Source organism: Elgaria multicarinata, chromosome 12 (genome assembly GCF_023053635.1).
Source record: "Elgaria multicarinata webbii isolate HBS135686 ecotype San Diego chromosome 12, rElgMul1.1.pri, whole genome shotgun sequence".
NCBI classification, from domain to species: domain Eukaryota; kingdom Metazoa; phylum Chordata; class Lepidosauria; order Squamata; family Anguidae; genus Elgaria; species Elgaria multicarinata.
The window spans coordinates 11482089-11503350 of record NC_086182.1 but is presented as its reverse complement, the minus strand read 5'-3'; the positions used below and the strand labels follow the sequence as shown (position 1 = coordinate 11503350).

The 21262-nt window shown below is 45.4% G+C and overlaps 1 protein-coding gene across 1 annotated transcript in view; it reads left to right on the top strand.

The window, feature by feature from the left end:
- The window catches only part of LOC134407607 (tumor necrosis factor receptor superfamily member 10B-like), a 31913-nt gene extending 13410 nt beyond the window's left edge, over positions 1 to 18503 (top strand). The window contains exons 2-10 of the mRNA XM_063139475.1: positions 5174 to 5303; positions 6308 to 6439; positions 8667 to 8781; positions 10552 to 10652; positions 11115 to 11222; positions 11772 to 11812; positions 12519 to 12683; positions 13340 to 13400; positions 15118 to 18503. Of these exons, the coding sequence (XP_062995545.1) occupies positions 5174 to 5303; positions 6308 to 6439; positions 8667 to 8781; positions 10552 to 10652; positions 11115 to 11222; positions 11772 to 11812; positions 12519 to 12683; positions 13340 to 13400; positions 15118 to 15407 (1143 nt within the window). The 3' untranslated portion in view covers positions 15408 to 18503. The remainder of the gene's footprint in view (positions 1 to 5173; positions 5304 to 6307; positions 6440 to 8666; positions 8782 to 10551; positions 10653 to 11114; positions 11223 to 11771; positions 11813 to 12518; positions 12684 to 13339; positions 13401 to 15117) is intronic.
- The last annotated feature ends 2759 nt before the right edge of the window (positions 18504 to 21262 follow it).

Sequence of the window (21262 nt, the reverse complement as noted above, 5' to 3'; positions counted from 1 at the left end):
AGATCAAAATGGTGTGCCACTTGTACCAAAGATTCCTGTTCAGGGCTTCTTCTCCTGATGCACATTGCTAAAGGCTCTCATCCACCCGCTGCATCTGAAGCTTCTATTAAAATACATACTCCAGTCTTTATTATCGGGAGGGTGGAGATCGTCTTCTGTGTATCCTTTTACATGCTGATAGAGATGATGGTGTTATTGCCAATTAGTGGTTGTGAATGGTCAATTGGCTTATCAGATTCCTTTGTGCATATCCTGGCCATCTACCCCCACTGTTAAGTTTGTGTGTGTGTGTGTGTGTGAGAGAGAGAGAGAGAGAGAGAGACAGAGAGAGAGAGAGAGAGAGAGAGAGAGAGAGAGAGAAGGAGCAATCATCCCTTCTGATAGTGAGTTGTGTGCTCCTGTGCCAGTAGAAATGGTGCCAAAGCAAGAGGGAAAAATCAGCATAGTTGCAGGAGCCCTGATTTGGGGGGTGGGAGAGTCAAGGACAATGATGGTTTTGACACCAAACAGGGAAAACTCACCCCAAACTGCGCAATGCGTTGATCACCAGGAGTGTCTTTTTGGAGAGAAATAAACAGGAAAAGTGTTTGGGGGAGGAGACTAGACTGCTAACTAATAGTTACATACATAAATATTGTACATAACTATGGGTTATTAAACTATGATGTGTAGTCATGGAGACTAGAGATATACCTGCCAGCTGAAGATGAGACTTCAGGCACCTGATGAATGGACTCCAGTCCATATAGGTTTATGCTTTCTGTTCGTCTTTGAAGTGCTGCTAGGCTTCTGCATTTGTTTTAAAAGGAGGCATGCTGAGATTGTGCAAGAAAACAAAAGGCCAAGCTTCAAAAGGAAAAAAAAACTTTTCAGAGGCCAAAGTGAAGTGCATTTCAAATTTCAATTCAGAAAAAAGACAAACCCACTAAAACTCCACACCTCGGTCATTCAAAATTCCACTGTGTGACTTTTACGCTGTTTCCCCCCCAGAACTCCATGCCATGTAAGGTGGCATCTCTCTGCATTTGAAACCTTTGGCTGGCTGGCTGCACCCTAAATTGATTAAACACCAGGGTCTGCAATGACCTTGCACCACCGCTGCTCAAAACACAAAAGCGACTTCTCCAAAGCAATAGGTAAAATTCTTGGATTAGACTCAACGTGTGCCTTGACCTCTCCTAGCCCAGTTTTTGTGGGTCTCAACATGGCAACTGGCCAATTTCCATGTTCTGCTAGACAGCAGCAGCTGACTGTGTTGGCAGGCCACCGGTCGCATGGCTGTTCCTTGCCCACCACTGTGGTCTGTCACTGTGGTTATCTATCACTTCCTTCTTGCTTGATAGTAATAAACAACATGTACCCAAATAGCTCCATTTCTGAATGACACTGGGGGGTGGGATCTTTGGGTGTGACAGTGTTACACTATCTGGTCTAAGTAATGTGCAACGCAAGTCCATGTCTGCACCCGTCTCAGGCTGGACACTTAAGAGCCTGCCCTTCCCCCAATTCAAAATTTCTGACTAATAGCAGTTGGATATGTACTTTCTTTTGTCACTTGGTTGTTTTTGAGAGCGTTGGCTATTGGGCGGTATAGAAATGTAATGTAACTAATAAATAAGATCATAGCATCTTGGAAACAAACCACTTTTTTCTGTTTTTATTTTTGATTAATGCTCCGTTCTTCATCAGGGTTCCTGGACTTACAAAAAGATAGATTGCAATAAAACAAACAAAAACAAACACATTTAAATAAGAACATTAAATACCACCGCATATAAGTAGGGTTGCCATACGTCCTGGAAAACCGGGAATGTCACGGTTTCCAAGCATTTCCAAAATGTCCCGGCCAGTCAGTCAAGAATCCCGGCTTCTTGTTCCAGACGGCCGGAGAAATTCCAACCTCCGAAATGGTGCCTTGAGCCTACTCAGTGGAGTGTAAGTTTTCATACTGAAGTCTCCTCTAACTTTTGAGAACTAGTGGAGAAATGTAATTTACTGTCATTTTTTTCTGTTGGTTTGCTTAAACTGTTCTTTGCCTATTATTTATTTGCAGGTGCTTAAGTACTTCAGGCTGCAATCCTATGCATACTTACCTGGAAATAAGTACTATTTAACTTAATAGGATTTGTTTCTAAGTAGGCACACATAGGATTGCAGCGTTAGATAACTAAAGCTTAGACAGCTTTCTTTCTTTCCCTAGACCTTTACATATTGCTCAGATTTTTAAAAAAAATCCTAGCCCCCCACCCAAAATAAATGTCCCGGTTTTGTGGATTCAGAAAATGGCAACCCTACATATAAGAGAGGTATCAAAGCAATTGGTAGAATGTTTTATCCTGCTTGGCATTTCTTTCAATGTACCCGGGGTTGTGGGCGGGGAGTGTAATTCTTTTCCCATCACCTACTTGCCATCTTAGGATAACACCAATGCATCTGATGACGTGGACTCTATTCCGTGGAAGATTATGCCATAATACATGTGTTAATTTTTAAGGTAGCCTTCGCCAACCTGGCACCTTCCAGAGGTGTTGGACTACAGTTCCCAGCATTCTTAGCCATGCTGGCTGGAATACAGTGGCATCAGTCCACTGGTCTTTGGGGTTCCTCCCCCAAATCCCTTCCCAGTCCATTGCACGTTGTTGCTTAAGTATTTTCAATCCTTAGATTGCAGCAGAACCAGAAATCTAAAATGCTTTTGATAGTTCTCCTTTCCACATTCCACTTGTATACCTGAAATTTCCATTCACATCTCTGGTGTAGGGCTCTAAGCAGGGCTGGTGCCAGGCTTTTTTGCACCCTAGGCAAGGTGAGCTGCTTTCACCCCCACCCCACCGTACCCCCCACCCACCCCAGGTAGGCGGAGACAGGCAGGGATGGAGGCCGCTTTACCTTTCCCTCGCCTGAAGTCATCCCGGCTTGACTTCGGCTGGGCAGGACACTGCGGTGGGGTAGGCAGCTCCATGTTCTGACGTCCGGGCACGCCAGAACGTGGAGCCGTCTGTTCGCGCCCCCCCCCCCCCGCACATTCCGGCTTGGCTTTGGCTGGGTGAGCCCAGCCGAAGCCGAGCCGGGACACTGGGGGGAGGCAATCAGACAGCTCCACGTTCTGGTATCCGGCGTGCGCTGGAAGTCAGAACGTGGAGCGGTCTGTTTGCCCCCCCCCCCCCCCGCGTCCTGGCTTGGCTTTGGCTGGGCGGGCCCAGCCGAAGCCTAGCCAGGATGCTGGGGTGGGCTGGGGCAGAATGGCGGCTTCAGAACGGCGCACCCGGAAGCTGCCCTCGCTCTGCCAGTGTGGCTCTTGGCACTCTAGGCGGCCGCCTGACTGGCCTCTATGGCAGCACTGGCCCTGGCTCTAAGGTTTCAGTACTGTGTGTGGTCAACCTAGTTGTAAACCGACTGTATTATGCGGGGCTTGCTTTCTTGCTTCCAAGTACAAATGTATAGGATTAGCAAGCAGTCATAGATTACAGCTACTGAACTATTTGAAAGTCTAGTCCCAGTATTTCATCCCAATGCACAAGAAATAGAATGGGGATGTACTTGGATGTATCTATGCAAACTCAATTGGTTTGTCCAAAGAGAGTAACCCGGTGGAGCAATGCCTATCATGAGTTGAAGTGAGAGCGTTGCTTCTTAAAAGACTGGTTCTTAGACAGGACCAGTTAAATTGGCCGATGCTTCCCCCTCCCCTGGGCACGTCCCCCTCTTACTGGTAAAAGACAGATATAGCCTTTTTAAAAAAGTTCTTCTTGTTGTTTATTCAGCAACACTGCTGCTTTTAATTCCACCCCTCCTTTGTTTGTTTATTTATTTATTTATTTATTCCACTTTATATGCATTACTGGCTTATCCTTGGCTCACTTCCTTATGCCCCCAGAAATGTCTGCTGCCTGCCTGCCTTCCCTCCCTCCTCCCCTGCCCGCCTCGCAGGGATGGTTTGTGTCTGGCTTTGACTCAGGGGAGAAGTCCTTCGTGCGCTCACTTGGAGTTTTGGAAGTTCCAAATCCATTTTTCAAGTGTGGAAGAAGATTCATATTAGGTTGATGATCTCTACTCCCCAATTCATGGCATCTTGGGATTTCCTTTGAAATGGCCCCATTGAGCTGTCTGCAGGTTTAAGCCCCGCCAAAAATCAGGGGATGATGGGATTGCCTTGTACCTTGGCATGATTGTGGGTCTAGATGGCATCTGTGAGTGTGCCCACTTCCCTTTTTTTTATCTGTCCAAATGTCAGAGAACAGTCCACGTCTGCAAATGGGGTGCCCGATTTTCATAAATTCCCCAAAAAACAGGGGATGATGGGACTGCCTTGAGTCTTGGCATGCTTGTGTATCCCTGGATAAGCTGTCATGGTGGCGAGTTTGAGGTTTCTAACATGCAAATTGACAGAGCTATCGAAAGGGGTGTGAATGGGGTGTTGGATTTTCATAAATTCCCCCAAAATCAAGGGATGATGGGACTGCCTTGAGTCTTGGCGTGTGTGTGTATACCTCCATGAGGTGTCATGGTGCCAAACTTGAGGTTTCTAACTTTCACAGAAAAAAGTTGTATACTTTTTTAGCTTAATGCAAGCCTATGGGGGGGGGGGAAACGGAGCTCCGATCCAGATCCGGAGCTCCGCAGTGGAGCGGAGCGGACATAGGCAGAGCGCGGGCGGAGCGAAGCGGCCCAATCCGCAAATCTGGAAGAGAAGCAGAGCGGGGGGTCCATGCACACCCCTAATAATAATTACTTATAGACATGGGACGCTATACCTGGTCAGCTTCAATAAGTGTTTCCAGTAGCAAATAAGACTCCGAGGCTATAAAAGCTGCAGGGCCAAATCCAGATTCTAACAAATGTTGCAATTGCAAGTACTGCCATTCAGCTGCAGCAGGCAGTTAAATTTATCTCGCAAAGCTGAAATAGCAAAAACTCAGCACCCAAAATCAGGGGGGAAAGCATTTTGTCTGTCCAGATCTGCCACAAAAACATATTCTTTCCGATTTTTAAAGCTGGATTTACCCAGAAAGCCAATTTAGCATGGGAAAATGGATCAAACTGTAATTGGCAGTATGTTATATGCCACACATATCTAACTGCCGAAATTGTGGGAGCAGTTATGGGATGGCAGCATGATCCAGAAGCTGTTGCAAGCTAACATGGCGCCCTTCTCTTTTGTCTTTGCCGTCAGCATGGGGCTGTGACAGCGAGTCCCTTTCCAATGCAGGATCGAGACAACCCCACTCCTGAAGCCTTGCACCAGAGTGATGAGCTGAACTATGAACCTTTTCATGGGCACATTTGCCAGAAATGCCCTGCAGGTAGCGTGTCATCAGATGCACCTCACCCTTAACGTGGCCTCAGTGCCTGTCTTGGTGGCTGCTCTTTGGGTGAGATAGGTTGGCGTGTTCTGCATTTGTTGGTTATTTAGGTCAAGTCCTTTTTAGGGTCACAAATAACTGTGCCAAAGGTTTTTTTTTTTCATTATCTAGTAAACTTTTGGGGCATGGGGGCACATAAGCATTTTGGAAAGGTGTCCCAGGCCCCACCACGAATTGCCATTGGGGATAAGATGGTGTGAGTGCCCCCACCCCCCGGTTTCTGGATTCTTACTTTTCATTTGCCCCTCTCTGTTCTCTTCTGCACACCTTCTGGATCCCATAGAATCATAGAATAGTAGAGTTGGAAAGGGCCTACAAGGCCATCGAGTCCAACCCCTTGCTCAGTGCAGGAATCCATCTTAAAGCATCCCTGACAGATGGTTGTCCAGCTGCCTCTTGAAGGCCTGGAATGTGGGAGAACCCTCCTCCTTCTGCCTACCTTCCTGCTGCGGGTGGTTCCACATGGGCGTATGGCCTGATCAGAGTCCACCAGGGGAAGAGCCTTTAGTGTGATGTCCCCTTCTCTTTGGAACTCCCTGCCCCTGGAGGTCAGGCAGGTGCCAACGCCATGCTGCTTCCGGCGCCTCTTGAAAACCGCTCCTTTCAAGGAAGTATTCCTCAGCTGAGCAGCCACTGTTTTTTATTGATACTTCCTTTTAAATTTATCAATTTTAAGGGATATACAGTCCCCCCCCCCATGTTCACAGTTTCGGAATCTTAGATATGGAACGGTATATAAATATTGTAAATAAAAAAATAATGCCTACAAATCGCGCATATGATGGGTGGCAAAGCCTGTCGCCTCCTGCAGGCGCATCCATTGAACCTACAGAGGCTGACCCCTGTTCTATGTGGACAGGCCTGCAGTGTGGCTACTGCACAATCCCCTGACCTTTTGATGCATTCTCATGCTTAGTTTTCCTGTTCTGCTACTTACTTTCCAGGTCAACATGTCACCAGCGACTGCAAACTCTCAGGAACCCCTTCGGAGTGCAAGGCCTGCGAAAATGACACCTATGCCAACCACATGAATGCGTTGAAAAAATGTGTTCCCTGTACAATCTGCAGAGGGTTAGGTACGGAGTGCGGAGAGGTGTTTTGGGGTCACGAATGGTGGCCAATTGTTAAATGCTTAAAATAAAAGAGAGGAAATGCATCACCGCGATAGAAGATCATGGTTTGCATGTGCAGATATATACACATGCACAAACACACCCATTATTATTGGTAGTCGTATTATCTCAATAGGAATTCAGTGCATCTCTCCATGGCATGGCACCAGGTGATTTATGTGCTTGCCTGTTCATTCCGCTGTTAACTGCGGATGGACAACTGTTCTTATGGTCATCATCTTTAAACCAGAATTGGGCGGGAACAGCTCTTCAAATAGAGGACGCCTTGGAATAGAGGATGACCCTATGGCAGCCTTTCAAATAGAGGTCTGTCCCCTGTAGAAGAGGACCCATGGCCAAGCTAAGCTCTTACATCATTCCTGCAGAGGCTGGAAAATTCATAAACTGTTAATCATTTAGGGTGCCATCGTATGCATGTTTAGATAGAGGGGGAAAGCGCCACAACTCCCAGCATTCCCCAGTCAGCATAGATGGCTGGAGAATGCTGGGAGTTGTAGGACTTTTTTTCTGTCTAAACATGCATACGATTTCATCCCAAGAACGGGTGGAGCACTTGTGTCCCTGGACGGGAACTCTCTCCATTTGCTATACTGCATAGGGCTAATGGGGATTCCAGCCTAAAGACGTCTGAAGGGTGCATGTGTTTACCATCCCTGGTTTAGAATGAGCTACACCGAGAGGGAGATCTTTCTTCACAGTAACAGCATGCAGATTGTGACCCTGTTCAGATGACACGCTAAACCACAGTGGTTAAGCATTTTGAGCTAAACATTATGGGCCTGTTCAGACGACACTTTAGGCTCTGGGGTTAGCACTAACCAGAAGTCATGCTGGCGTTCACAATGCTTTAAGCCACAGTTAGAGCCACTAACCCTACTGCAGATGGTCCGACTGTGGTTACTGAGTGAGCAGGGTTTAGCAAAGTGCATAGCACAAGATACCTTAAGCCCTGCTGTTTAACCAAAAGCCTTAACCAGCAGGTTTTAAGGTGTCTTCTGAACAGACCCAATGGCTTAGCATGTCATGTGAACCATTCCTAAGCATGCTACAAAAGGGTTAGCGTCCTAACCATGGCTTGGCGTGTTGTCTGAACAGGCCCAGTATCAAACTTCAGTTGGTTCAAACTTGTAGAGGAAGTTCACAATAATTTGGGAAGGGTATCACTTCTGCTGAAAATGATTTCTTGTTTTTAAAATGAATGCTCATCTCATTCCACATTAGTTCTAAAATGTTCTAAAACTATCAAGGGCTGGAGAAACTGCCCTATCAGGGAAGGTTGCAACAGCTGGATTTTTATTTTATTTTTGGCTTGGGAGAAAAAGGTGAGGAAGGAGAGACCTGGCAGAGGTGCACAAAATTACACTCTCTCATAATGGGGTCATCCCATGAAGCTGATAGGTGGGAGATTCAGGACAGATAAAAGGAAAGACTTTTTCACACAGCGCTTAGTTAAACTATGGAATTTACTACACAAGACGTAGTGATGGCCACCAATTTGGATGGCTGTAAGAGGGGGTTGGATAAATTCCTAGAGGAGAAGGCTATCGATGGCTGATAGTCCTGATGGCTCTGTGCTACCTCCAGTACCAGACGCAGGATGGCTACGTACACCAGTTGCTGGGGAACATGGGTGAGAGGGTGCTTCTTCTTGTGGGTTTCATGCCTTGCCTGTGCATTTCCCTTGAGCAGCTGGCTGGCCGCTATGGGAACAGAGTGCTGAACTAGATGGACCCTTGGTCTGATCCTGCAGCGCTCTTATGTTCTTTGCTCCTGTGAAACTGAAACTCGCACACAGCTCTGTTAGGTGCAACACCTCCTTCCTCTTTCTCTTCAACCACTAATTATTTTGTAGTTTCTCCAGCTTTTGAGCAGTTTTCCCCCCATTCTAAAAGGTTGAAATGCCTCTCTTAAGGTATAGGTACTGGCAGCGAGAGCGTTAAGCTCAAATGTGTTGCTATTTTTGGTCTTTTTGGCCTCGCCCACTACTGGAATGCGGCCACCACGAGCTTCTCTGAAATCGAATTTGGCCCTCTGCTGAAAGAGGCGCGACACCCCTGCATTAAAGCAACTAACGCTGCTGTCTGTTAGGCCTATTTTATTGGTTTTCCGAGGACTGACTTTGCAGGATTGAGCAAAAAATCCACGTATCTGAGTCCTGTTGTCTTTCCAGATGAAGTGGAGCTGCAGCCATGCACCCAAACCAGCGACACTCAGTGTGCCTGTAAGAATGGCACCTACTGCTCTCCCGACCTTCCGTGTGAAACGTGCCATAAATGTACACCCAGGTCAGCATTGAACATGACTTCTTAGAGACGCTTTCGCAAAAATGTGACATTCTTTGTTCTGGTACCAAAAAGTTGAGAGGAGCTTGCAGGATTTTGAACAGCTTTCCCCACCCTGGTGCCCTTCACATGTTTTGAACTACAACTCCCAGCATTCCTGCCATGCTGGCTGGGGCTGATGTGAATTGGTCCAAAATTTCTGAAGAGCACCAAGTTGAGGAAGGCTGACTATCTTTCAGCTGTGTCTTTCCCTATATGGGGTGGTGGTGGTGGTGGTGGTATTATTATTATTATTATTATTATTATTATTATTATTATTATTATTATTATTATTATTATTATTTACATTTCTATACTTGCCCCATAGCTGAAGCTCTCTGGGAAGTTTAGAAAGATTGAAAACAAGCATAAGGCTACTCCAGGTTCTGATTAAAACTTATCATCTGTTGCCAAATGCCCTAGAAAAGAGAAAGGTCTTATACCTGGTGCTGAAAAGATAACAGTGTTGGTGCCAGGTGGGCCTCATTGTGGAGATCATTCCAAAATTGGGGGCCATCAATGAGAAGGCAAAGTTGTGCTTCAGTAGGAAGGAAAATTAGATATGCCTTCCAAAATCTTTACATAGTACTGAAATCAGGATGCTCACCATCAGGTGATAACTCTTCGCACATGATCATGTCAACAGCTGAGTGGGGCATTGGGCATTTTTAACTTAGGTTGGGGGGGGGAGTCTGCATTTTGATGCACACTTAAAAATGTGCAACAGGGTGTATATGTGATGTTACCCCACAATAGAGTATCCTGTATATGTCTGACTTAGTATGTCTGGTGAGTATGGAATGTTAGAACTGTGAGTGGGTGTGGTTTGTGATGTAATAGGTAGGGAGAGGAGAGGAGTATATAAAGAGTGACTGAGGGAGTTGTAGGGAGGATGGGTTAGGGGGTGTCAGAGTTGTGTTGGAATTCCGGAGTGAGAGGAGATTACCGTATTTCTTCGATTGTAAGACGCACGCTAATTTCAGTACCACCAACAGAAAAAAAAACCCATAAGACACACCTGCGATTCTAAGACGCACCCCATTTTTAGAGATGTTTATATGGGCTAAAAAGTGCGTCTTAGAATCGAAGAAATAGGGTAATTGCTAGGGGTGTAGGATTGGTGTAGAGAGAGAAGTGATTGGGGAGTTTGGATTACGCAGGACTGGAAGCATATTTTCATATGAAGCTTTTAACATTACAATAAACTTATTATTTTGTTAGCTACCAGTTACCACATGTCAGCTTGGCGTTATTTACCTGCCTCACAGTTATCAAACACCCTCACCAGAATATACCCACAGTACATTTAAAAACAGATCCTATATTTAACCTGTTTCCCCCATAGCTAGGGGAAAGGTTTTATTTCACCTTCCCTCAGGCTTTCAAGTGGTAACACTTGGCCTGAGAAGGGTCTATGCGGCGGGCCTGGTATAGGTGTAACATCACAGTATGCTTTTTCTGTTCTAACCAAAAAATAAATACTTCATGATAAGGAACAGAAATGAGGCAGACAGAATTTCGTGGTGGAATTAGAAGAATTTTGACGAGTTCGCCTTTTCCTGAATTGCACAGCTCTACGCTTAATCTGCACACACAGCTGCTTATTTTGAATCCATTTCCAGTGCTAAGGTGCCTCTCTTTGAGCAGAGGGAGGTACCTAGGATTTTCGCTCAGTCAGGTGGGAGAACCTAGTTCCAACAACATGGGTTTTCTTCTCTTGCCCACCTCCCCCAGGTGTCCTGATGGAGAAATGATGGTGAAGCCCTGCACTCCTACAAGTAACATACAATGTCTTCCCGACACAACCTCACCGACACCTACGACTCCTGCAACAGGTGAGAACGTGTGTGTTTCTGCGTGATGGGTTTTCAGTCAGAACAAGTGGTACTTGCAACAAAGTTTTGCAGTGTGGAATGCTCCTATTCAGAGTTCCAGCCTGCTGGCCTGCCACGCTCTTTTCCAGGGCACTGCATTCCATTCCCTCCCCCCCCCCCACACCAGTCAGCAAGCATTCCACACACCCACTGAACATGCTCACTGGCCAAAGGGTTGTCCTTGGTTTCCTCTCCGGTAAGGGTTCCCCTTCCTTAAAGATTTCTTTTGTACCTTTTGAAGCCTCACTGAAGGAAAACCCCACCCAATGCATGGAAGATGATGATGATCTGTCTACTTCAGGATTGATACTTGAGTTCACTGTTAGTACAAAGGAGGGGGATTTGCCCAGGTTTGGGTGAAGACATTAAATCCAAGCTACCCCTTTCTGTATCTTACCTACTTGATATTTTTCTCCTCTTGAGGTTCCCATGGACATATAGGTTGGATTATTGGCTGTTCTCTGGTGGTGGTGGCAGCAGCTGTGGTGCTGAGCATCAAGTACAGGGACAGATTCAGTTGCTGTGCTGAAGGTAAGAACCACATTTCAGTCTTCAGTTGGGGTGAAATTGCAAATGGATTGGGGAAGCTTTGTGATCGGGGCTTTGTTATTGTTATAGGCAGCTGGGGAGGTGGTAACCTCCATTCTTGGCAGGTCACTTAAAGCAGGGGTACATAACCTCAACTCCAGAGACGAAATTGAACCCTCCTGCGTCCCAATCTTGCCCTTCCCAGAAGGCCATTCCTCTTTCTCCCAAATGCTGACTATTTGGTGGTTTCCTGGGTTTGGTGCAGTTTTTACCTTATTCTAAAAGATTGACCGCTCTTTGAAGGCTTTGTTACTGGCAGCAAGAGCCTTCAACTACAATACGCTTTGCCCACCCCTGGAATCTGCCTCTGAAAGTTCCTCCAAAATGGAATTCTGCCTTCGAACTGAAAGATGTTCTGCCCCCCCCCCCCCTTTGACTTAAAGTAGCTTTTCACTTCAACTGGCCAGAGGAGAAGCTTGTGGAAAACCTAACGCTTGATCAGGCTCTTGCAGGCTGCTGTTTGCTAATAGCATTTTGTTCTTTCTCTTGCAGCCAGCCCAACGGGACCTACAGCAGTCCGATGGCGCTTCAAGGTGAGGTCTGCTTCCTTCTTTGTGGCTAGTAGACATTAGGGATGAATGGATTCTCTCCATTCCATGGATATCCAAAGAGAAATTACAGAGTAAGCTGCCTTATACCAAGTCTCGGTGTGCTGTACACAAGCCTTCCCGAACCTGGTGCCCTCCAGATATTTTGGGCTAGAACTCCTAGCATTCCTGATGATTTGCCATGCTGGCTGGGGCTGATGGTAGTAGAGGTCCAAAATTTCGAGAGGGCACCAGGCTGGGGAAGGCTGGTGCTCACTCACTGGCAGTGGCTGTCCAGGATTTCCAGTGGATGCATAGGGGGTGGTGGGAAATTGATACCCAGGCTCTGTGGGCCCGCACCTGACAATGCCCCTGGTTAAAAATATCACAGCGCCTAAAGCTTCTTCAATCAAGTTGGACTATCCCATTTTTCAAAAGCCATCCTTGCCTTGCAGAAGGGGACATTCCAATTCACAGCTATCCTTCTTGTAAAAGGGCCTCTCTTGAAGTGAGGGACTATGCTTAAATAGCTCCGACTGTAACCGCTATACATACTTAATTGGGCATCACTTCCCTTTAACTCAGGGGAACTTGCCTCCGAGGGTTGACAGGGCTTTAAAGGTGGTAGGATGGGCCCCCTCTCATTTATTTTTAAAGCGGAAAAGAGGGGGCAGGCTAGTAACGTGGGCTCGTAAATGCTTTGTGTTGCAAGACCGTCCAGTGTCTGCGGAGGAATTGCAGTCAAGGGCAACAGGACATAGAAGAGAATGCTTGGAATGTGCGCATCGACCAGGCATCTCAACAGTCTTCGCAAAGTCATACCAATTCCAGCACATCTGAAATGCTACCTCTGCGAGAGACTTCTCTGCCAGAAGAGGTAACAGAGATTTAAAAAAGCAAAAGCAAACGAACATAGCAATTGCCTCTAGAGGATGGGTGTCTAACCTCAGGCTCAGGGGGGGAAATCCAGCCCTCTTGCAGCCCTCATCCTTTTGGGCTCTTGCCCCTTTTCCCCTGGCCCCGCCCCCTTTCCCAAACCACTGATCATTTAGTGATGTCCCTGCAGTTTCCTCCTCATTCTGAAAGGGTGAAATGCCTCGCTTAAGGGGTGCTTACTGATGGTAAGAGCTTTAAGTGAAAGTATGCTGGTATTTTTGGTATTTGGGCCTTGCCCCTTTTGCCCATCCCCTTTGTCGTCATCCAGTACTGGAATGTGGCCCATGAAAGTTTGCTGAAATGGTTTTGCACCCCTGGATTAGGGGCTGGGGATGAGAGAGAGGGAGATCTCAAATATGGTCTGTACTGAGTCTATTGCTCCATCGAACAAAGGAGGCTGACGCAACCAGTGCTAGTTAAACTGCAAATAATTTGGTGGGCATCCGTTTCCCATTTTGGAACTTCATGCTGAGGTTTCCTTTCAGAGTTAGCAAGCAACTGTGTCCAGAATGGCATAACTTCGGCTGTTTTCTTTTTGTTCTTCCATGGGTCATTTTAGTAATCCATGTGGTTTGTTTCCCTACTGACCCATTACAGGAACTTGCTCCAGAAGAAAAGAGAAATCTGGTTCCTGCAAATGGGAAGGATCCAACCCATGGTAAGTGTCCTTACGTTGTCATGTGTCAGCCTTGAACCCTCTGGCCAGCACGCTCTTTGATGTACTTTGGGACAAGGGAGATACAAGTGGGACCTTCGACAGAATGTTGCAGTGGCGCTGCTCAGATGAAATGGCAGCATGCAGCAGCAAACTGAGGGTTAGATGACCCACATGTTGCAGGGACGCACAGCAAGCTGCTCCCTGCTTCCATAGCAACCTTTGAATGACTCATCCAAATGCATTCCGACATCCGAACAGAGGCATTTCGGATTGTTCATGGGTTAAATAAACCCAGTTAACTCAGTGCTTGGTTTTGGGTTACTTGGGCTTGCTTAATCCATGAACAATCTCATGTGCCCCTGTTTGGGGATTGAACCTGGGACCTCTTTTCCCCCTCAACACCAAAGAGAGGGTAGCCAAGCAGTTTCTAGTGGGGTCGGCCAACTTGTGATCCTCCCCATGTTGTTGGACTTGGAACTTGCATCATCCCTCACCATTGGCTATTCTAGCTACGGCTGATGGACGCTGCAGTATTTAGAACAGCATTTCAAAAGGGGGGGGGAACGTTCCCCACCACTGGCCTAAGGGTACATCATGGATGCAACACATTTAAGCACAATGGGGGGTGGGGGAACATCATGAACGCAAAACATTTGAACACAATTAGGCTTTTTAATCAGGACTTAATAATAGTGGTTTAAAGTGTCAAAGCATCCCATTTTTGTACTCATTGGCCAGAACATGGAACATTTCAAAACCGGTAAGCTTCTAACCATAGCTAAAGTTTGCCCAACCTGATGCCCCCAAATGTTTTGGACTGCAATATCCAGGATTCCTGACTGTTGGCCATGCTGGCTGGGGCTGATGGGAGTTGAAGTCCAAAACATCTGGAAGGCACCAGATTGGGGGAAGCCTGCCTTGGGTGATGAAGCTCACTTGTTAAACTAACCTTGGTTTGATTTAAACCACAATTTGTGGTTTGTATGCAATGACAAGCCAAGATTCTGTGAAAGGAAAGCTAAGTGGCGAAAGAACATAATTAGAGTCACCTTGGATCAGTCCAAGGGTCCATCTAGTCCAGCATTCTGTTGCCACAGTGGCCACACTCCTTCTCGCTGTGCAGGAAAGGAGAAGAACGTACAAGCATGAGTCTCACTTGACCTCATGCATGTAGCGCTAAACCAGTGGTGCAGAACATGTGGCCCCATAGATGTTGTTGGACTGCAGTTCCCATCAGGCCTAGCCAGCATAGCCAATGGTCAGGAATGCTGGGAATTGTAGTCCGAAACATCTGGAGGGCCACATTTTCCCTCACCCCGCACTAAACAGTGGTTTAACACTGTGTAGATGCAGTCAACTTGTCTTTTCATGTTTGTTCTGCAATCTTTACTGTCTTGTGTAATCTCCCCCCAGGTTTTGTTCCTCTCACATGATGAGCAAGAAGTTATATACAGCACTGTGAAAGTCATTTCTCACTGACAATTCTACTCAGTCCCTTTGTTTGACTTTTTAGATTCACCAAGCATTACCTGCATGCTTTGACATATACATAGTTTCACTGCCATGAGGGCTAGCAACTTGGGCTTTCCTTTCCTTTTCCTTAGGAAACCAAGATCGACACCCGGTATCACTACCTTCTGCCTCTTCCCCTCTCCCAACTCTTGCAGAAACTTTGCACTCATACCATGTTCTACTTTTTTATCTCCTTTCCTTCTAGCTTTGCGCCAGTGTTTTGACATCTTCGTTTCAGAGGTACCTGTGAAAGGGTGGAACAAATACATCCGGGCCCTGGGCCTGACTGAGAATGAGATTGATATCGCAAAATTGAACAATCCCGATATAAACGAACAGCATTTTCAGATGCTACGGACCTGGCTACTCAAGAACGGGAGGCAAGCAACCCTGAACGTTTTGCTCGAGACACTCCTTAAAATTGGCTACAAGGGAATTGAGCAGATCATAAGAACGAGGTTAATCTCGGATGGTCTGTACGTCTATGAAGAGTGAATTCTCCTACAGGGAGGCTTGGGTAGTCTGCCTAGGAAGCATCTTTAAACTGCAGTGTTTGCCTACCTTGAGACTCTTCAGGGCAGGCCGGGGGAAAGTGGGTGGGGGAGTGCCTTTTTCTTTCTTTCTGAAAGCCATATACTGTTTGCTTTTAAACAAATGCAGTTGGCACCATAAACTTGTTTTATGGAACATGATTTGAAGATTCCGAAGACCAGCATGACACCTCCTCTGCAAAGCCTGCAGTCTTCCTCCGGTAGAAATGTGTACTGCTGGCAAAAGTTCTCAGGAATGATAAGGGATGAAGAACTTGTTCTGGAGGATGTTTCAGGGATCCAGATGCTTCTACCAGACAGTGCAGTTTCTTTACTTGATTTGCAATCTGCCTTGCATGCTGTATTTGAAAAACAACAACAACCCTGTTTGTTTGGGCTGGTTGCTTGGCTAAAAATCCTGCCAAACTGAGCCTTTTCAATGAATGTTGGTATAATATTTTTTTTAACAAATTCTTGTAAAATACTTAAGATGAGATCTGCCATCTATACTTGCTGTGAAGAGAGGGTTTTTTGAGGCTGCTAATGTCCCTTTTGGCCACAGAGCTTTCCCCCCTCTTTTTTCTTTTGTCTTTCTTACTTTTTTACTATATTTTGTCTTCATTTGGATGTGACATGTCTACAAATCCTGCTGCTGTATAGATAAGAAAATAGGATAGTCTAAAATAAGAACAATCCTTTGGCTTGAGAAGGTTAGACTGCACTATGACATGCTATTAACAGGGCTGTGAGTGTTTGTTCGTTTTCTGGGTGCAGAATGTGAATTTCTTTAGCAAAATGGAGTATGTGGAGTTGTTACTCAGGGAGGAGGACAATTAGCTATGTCCACTCCATTCACTGAACCTTATTCAGCAACTCCCATGGCTTCGGAGTCTACCAGTTTGTGGTTCCTGCAACTGTGAGGACTAGAAACTTGATCTCACCTCTGCTTTGTATTAAATGCAAGTTGAGCGTCGTGGAATGGCATCCTGCACCCGATGCCTCCATTCTGTGCTTTTCTACATTCCTGAGGCACCACAACATGCTCTCAGCCCTGCTTATAGACAAGGTACTGTTCTTTTTAGAAGCAGTTGTTCTCTGTGCATTTTGGAGGTGTTCAGGAATTTCCTTTTGACAAGGAGCTCAGAAGAGATTGACTTGGTTCACCCAGATTTCACCCGTGATTTGTCTGTCAAATGATCACACAAAGTGCAGTTGTTTTTGTTTTGTTTTCTCAATTCCTGGGTTATTTGCTTCCCTCCATCTTTTGTCTGCTCCATCCCTGTGTTCCAAATGCCTTTGCGGTGCTGTAGTACTAGCATGTACAGTAGCTGGGGCTTTCTTTCTTTACTGACAAAGCAATCCATGAACAACCCATATATAATAACCCATATATAAAGAACACACATAATGACAGCCCAGAATTAAAACAACCCAGAGTTCACAACTCAACAACAAATTATGGGTACTTTTCCATGATTGTTTGCGGCTAAGAACCTATAGTTAATCCATAGTTCTGGGTTCGCACGTAACAACAAACCAGGATTCAATTATCTATACTCTGGTTTGTCATTACATGTAAACCAGGTCATTGAAAGAGGGATCTTCCTGCCTCCTGCGTACTGCATAGCATTAATTTATGTTATGTAGCACGAATGTACAAGTTGCACAGACCTTGCACAAAGTAGCATAGCATTATTATTTTTTACAGGTCCAGTTACACACACACACACACACGCACGCACGCACGCATATATATATGTTTTTGTATGAATTGTGTATTTGTGTCTGCAATGTCCATCATAATACTGCCATGTTTAAATGGGTGTACACATTGGTCAGGCTGCTAGTGGTCAGGCACTCTGGATGTTACACCCATGAAGGGGTTCATTCATCCTTTTTAGTGCTTAAGTCTGCAACATTTTGGCAGCAGGGAGTGTCTCCTGAGTACAAGCACATGGCCATAAGGGCAGGCCTGATGCCTTGCTGCTCAGTTCTTCTTTGACAGTGGCAGCTACAGGGTGAAGAACATTTCTTTGGGGTTCTTCACTTGGGTTTGTTGCCTTCTTACTTTGGTCTGAGTCATGACCGGGCACCTGTGGCACCAGGGATGATGCCGAAAGGTGCTTCCTGCTGATGGACAAGGATTATTGCCTCTCTCTGACAAGCAAACGGTGGAAAGTTGCACCTATTGCCAAATGTTCACCAAAGAATCCCACCACAAAACTGGTTATCTATTAATATCAGAATTGTTAATGCACAACCCAATCTGTTTGACTGCCCAGGGGGACTAAATTTGCCATGGCTGCCAGGAAATTACAGGCACACTTAATGAATGTTGTTAAATCATGCTTCCCGAGTCAAGCTTCACGTGCAGTAAATATGATGGATATGGCTTTTATTTATGAACTATTTTTAAGGATGTGTCTGTGTACACTTTATTTTGTAAATAATTATATCCAAAAGAAGGGGAAGGACAATACAATAATATTTAACTTTCAAAATGTATAAATATAGATCCATTCCAAGAATGGTTGACCGAAGAACAGGCTTGTAGTTGCTTTTTATTATTTACTGTCCTCAGAACAGGATGAAAAAAGGAAACGACTAATAAGTCCGCATAGGAGTAAAAGCATCTAACTGTACTTGGCCTTGATAAAATCAAAACTGCTGTTCAAACAGAAGAAGGCTTCATATCATTTCCAGTGAAGACTTTTGGAATGGACACACACCTGGGCATTCTCAGTATGGGTTTTCATTTGTGAATTTGAAAATTCAGTACTGGGCCTAATCTACACCAAGCAGGATATTGCACTATGAAAGCGGTATATAAAAGGCAGGAGCCACACTATTGCTTTATAGTGGTATTGAAGTGCACTGACAACTGTTGGGGCCCATTGACACAGACCATATACCGCTTTCATAGTGCAATATCCTGCTTGGTGTAGATTAGGCCCTGGTTTTATTGTCTTTTCCCCTTTACTATATGGATTTAATGTTGCTGCATTTTGCCCAATTGAATTTTCACCACTTATACAATAAATTGCACATTTGATGTTTCCAACAGTTGGTGCTTTTTACCATTTTTAAAAAAAATTATTTTTGTGGCATTCCCTCCTCGTTTGTAGTTCCACAAGACCAAGAGATCCACATCTCTAAAGTGCGTAACAGCTTCTAAGCATCATACAGATATTAAAAGAAAAGACCGTTCCTGGCCACATTCCTGGCCATGGGCTTTCAAGTCGGTTCGCACAAATCCATGGAGGAGGATAGTTCTATTAGCCATGATGGCTAAATTGAACTTCCACATTTGGAGGAAGTAGACCGTTAAACGCCAGTTGCAGGAGGCAACAAAAGGGGTGAAATGTTCTTTTTCCATGCCACCCTGGTTGACTTCCCAAAGGCATCAGTTTGGCTGCTCTGGGGAGCTGGATGCTGCATAAGATAGATTTTTGTTGTCTGATCCAGCAGCTCTGAATCTGTATGTATCCATTGCATAGGTCTCCATATGCCCTTTTTGGTGTGACCTGAAGTTCTAGAGACAGAGGGCTCATCTACACCTAGGAGTATTGCAGGAGGGAAGGGGGAGGATCACAGACTTACCTGCTTCTGCAATGCTCCCCCAGTGTCCATACGCTGTCCTGGAACCCAACACTGGTGCGGCGTGGTTTTTTGGTTTTTTTAAAAGGAGAGCCTAGATCCTGCGCAATGGGCATAATAATATTTTTTTAAAAAAGGGGAACTCAGCGGGTGCCATCCAAGGGATGGCAAAAAATGCTGCCCCCCCCATGGGCACGGAGCCACCCTGCACAGCTCCATGTCCGTTTGAGGACCTGGGAGCCTGCACCACACCGGCTGCATTCGTCGGGGTTGCCCCAGGATTCCGGGAAACCCATGGTTGCAGTTATACCAGGGAAAGTCTCTGGTTGTCCTCGGTTGACCCCGGGATCCCCTTTGCATCATTTGTATGCACAAGGACAACCTAAAGACAACCCCAGGATAAATGGGTGGTGTAGACGTGCCCAGAGTGTCATTTATGCAAAGTTTTTTATAGAAACCCAGCCACTGGAAACTTAATTTTAAAAAACTGGCTCAGTTTTAAAAGACATCCTTTTAAAAAAAAAATTGTGAAACAATAAACGCATTGTGCATGCCTGCACATTGTTTGAACAGTGCTCATAAAAGTCTCTGGATGAAGTGCCCTGCTCTTTTGAGCTAGGACTTTGATCACAACAAAGTGGGCGATCAGTGGAATCCTACACATGCCTACCTGGAAGTAAGTTACCACTGAATTCATTAAGACTTGCTCCTAAATAAGCCGCGATAGGATTGCAGCCTAAATGACCTCCTGTCTTACGTTTTGGAGACTGTTCTCTCCTTAAATGTTAAAGAGGGTACCAATGTCTAATGAGTATGATTTTTCTCTTTCCTCCAGCCTCCCCATTCCTAGTAGCATTACATCTTTGGTTGGCTGACCAAAATGAAGCCCTTGGCTTCACTCACCCTTTCAATCTTTTCAATTTCCTTCCACTCTTATTCGTAACATGGTCTTTCCTTTGATCATTGAGATACTTGAGCAAACATTGGTGTGTCCGTTGTGATCCCTAGGGGACCAGGAAAGATGCAGAACGCACTGTAATGCTATATCTCCTTTCAACATTGAGATCACAGTGAAACTTGGCGTGTATGCTTACACTATAAGTCTTAAGACTTCAAAATGTCAATCCCGGGATCAATAGGTTTATCAATCCCAGGAGATTGGGGAGGGGGGGGGGAAGACCGAGATTTTGAAAACTGTTCATAGTGCGATATCTGAAGCAAGGCTGATGAACCCAAATTAAAGTTACTCGTTGCGTCTGATTTTCATAGGTGGTGAGAAGGTGCGTTGGACCTCAACTCTCTGTCACTGGAAATCTTAAATCAGCCACCTCCTTAGCTGATGAGATTTTTTTGTGCCTTTCCCCCATATTTTTAAGCATCTGAACAACCAGATGAGGAATGATATTTTGAGACAAGAAGATTACGTTGATGATTACTTGTCCCAAACCTTTTGATTGCTAACGCACACTTTTAGTTTGGGGTGTGAGGTGTGTGCAGAGATACTTAAACCTGAAAATGTTACTTTGATTGTGCAAGTGGGATTCTTCCATGCTTGGAAGAGCCACCCACAGTGTTCCGGTGTGGTTTATTTATTTATTTTCTGTGTGTGCCTCCTTGCCCACTGCAACTTTGCATTGGCAGGAAAGCAGTGAACTTACATTACACCTGATGGAGAGGTGGATTTGAATTACTTGCCCCTAGAGGAAGTTAATGGCAAGGAGTGAATCGTACAAAGTAAAGCTACAGCAGGCAGCCTCCTATGAGGGTGGATTCTAGAGCTTTTAGGAGGCCAAGTAACTATTTTTGCGAATCACGCTGTTTGTTGAAATGCTGTATTGAGAAGAGGATGTGCCATTGTGCCATTATGGAAGAAGTGGTTTTTATTTTACAATGTTTGACATACAGCCTGTGTCTCACACATGGTGTACATACAAAAGGAAGATGGTCCGTGCTCCTGGTTAAGTGGTCACGGACTCTAGGGCTCCAAAATGCACCCTTTCTTCTGTCTTACTCTCTCACATTTCCTCAAGGCATACTGGTGCAGGTGGGGAGGAGGCCAAGCTGTTGTACTTACTCAACAATTGTGTTTGGGTAAGGCTGAGAGATCGTGACCAACTGAAGGTCTACTGCCTGAGTTTAATAGGCAGGCAGAGTTGGACCTGGGTCTCACTGGTTCAAATGCATAAGAATAAGAAGAGCTTTGCTGGATCAGACCAATATGGC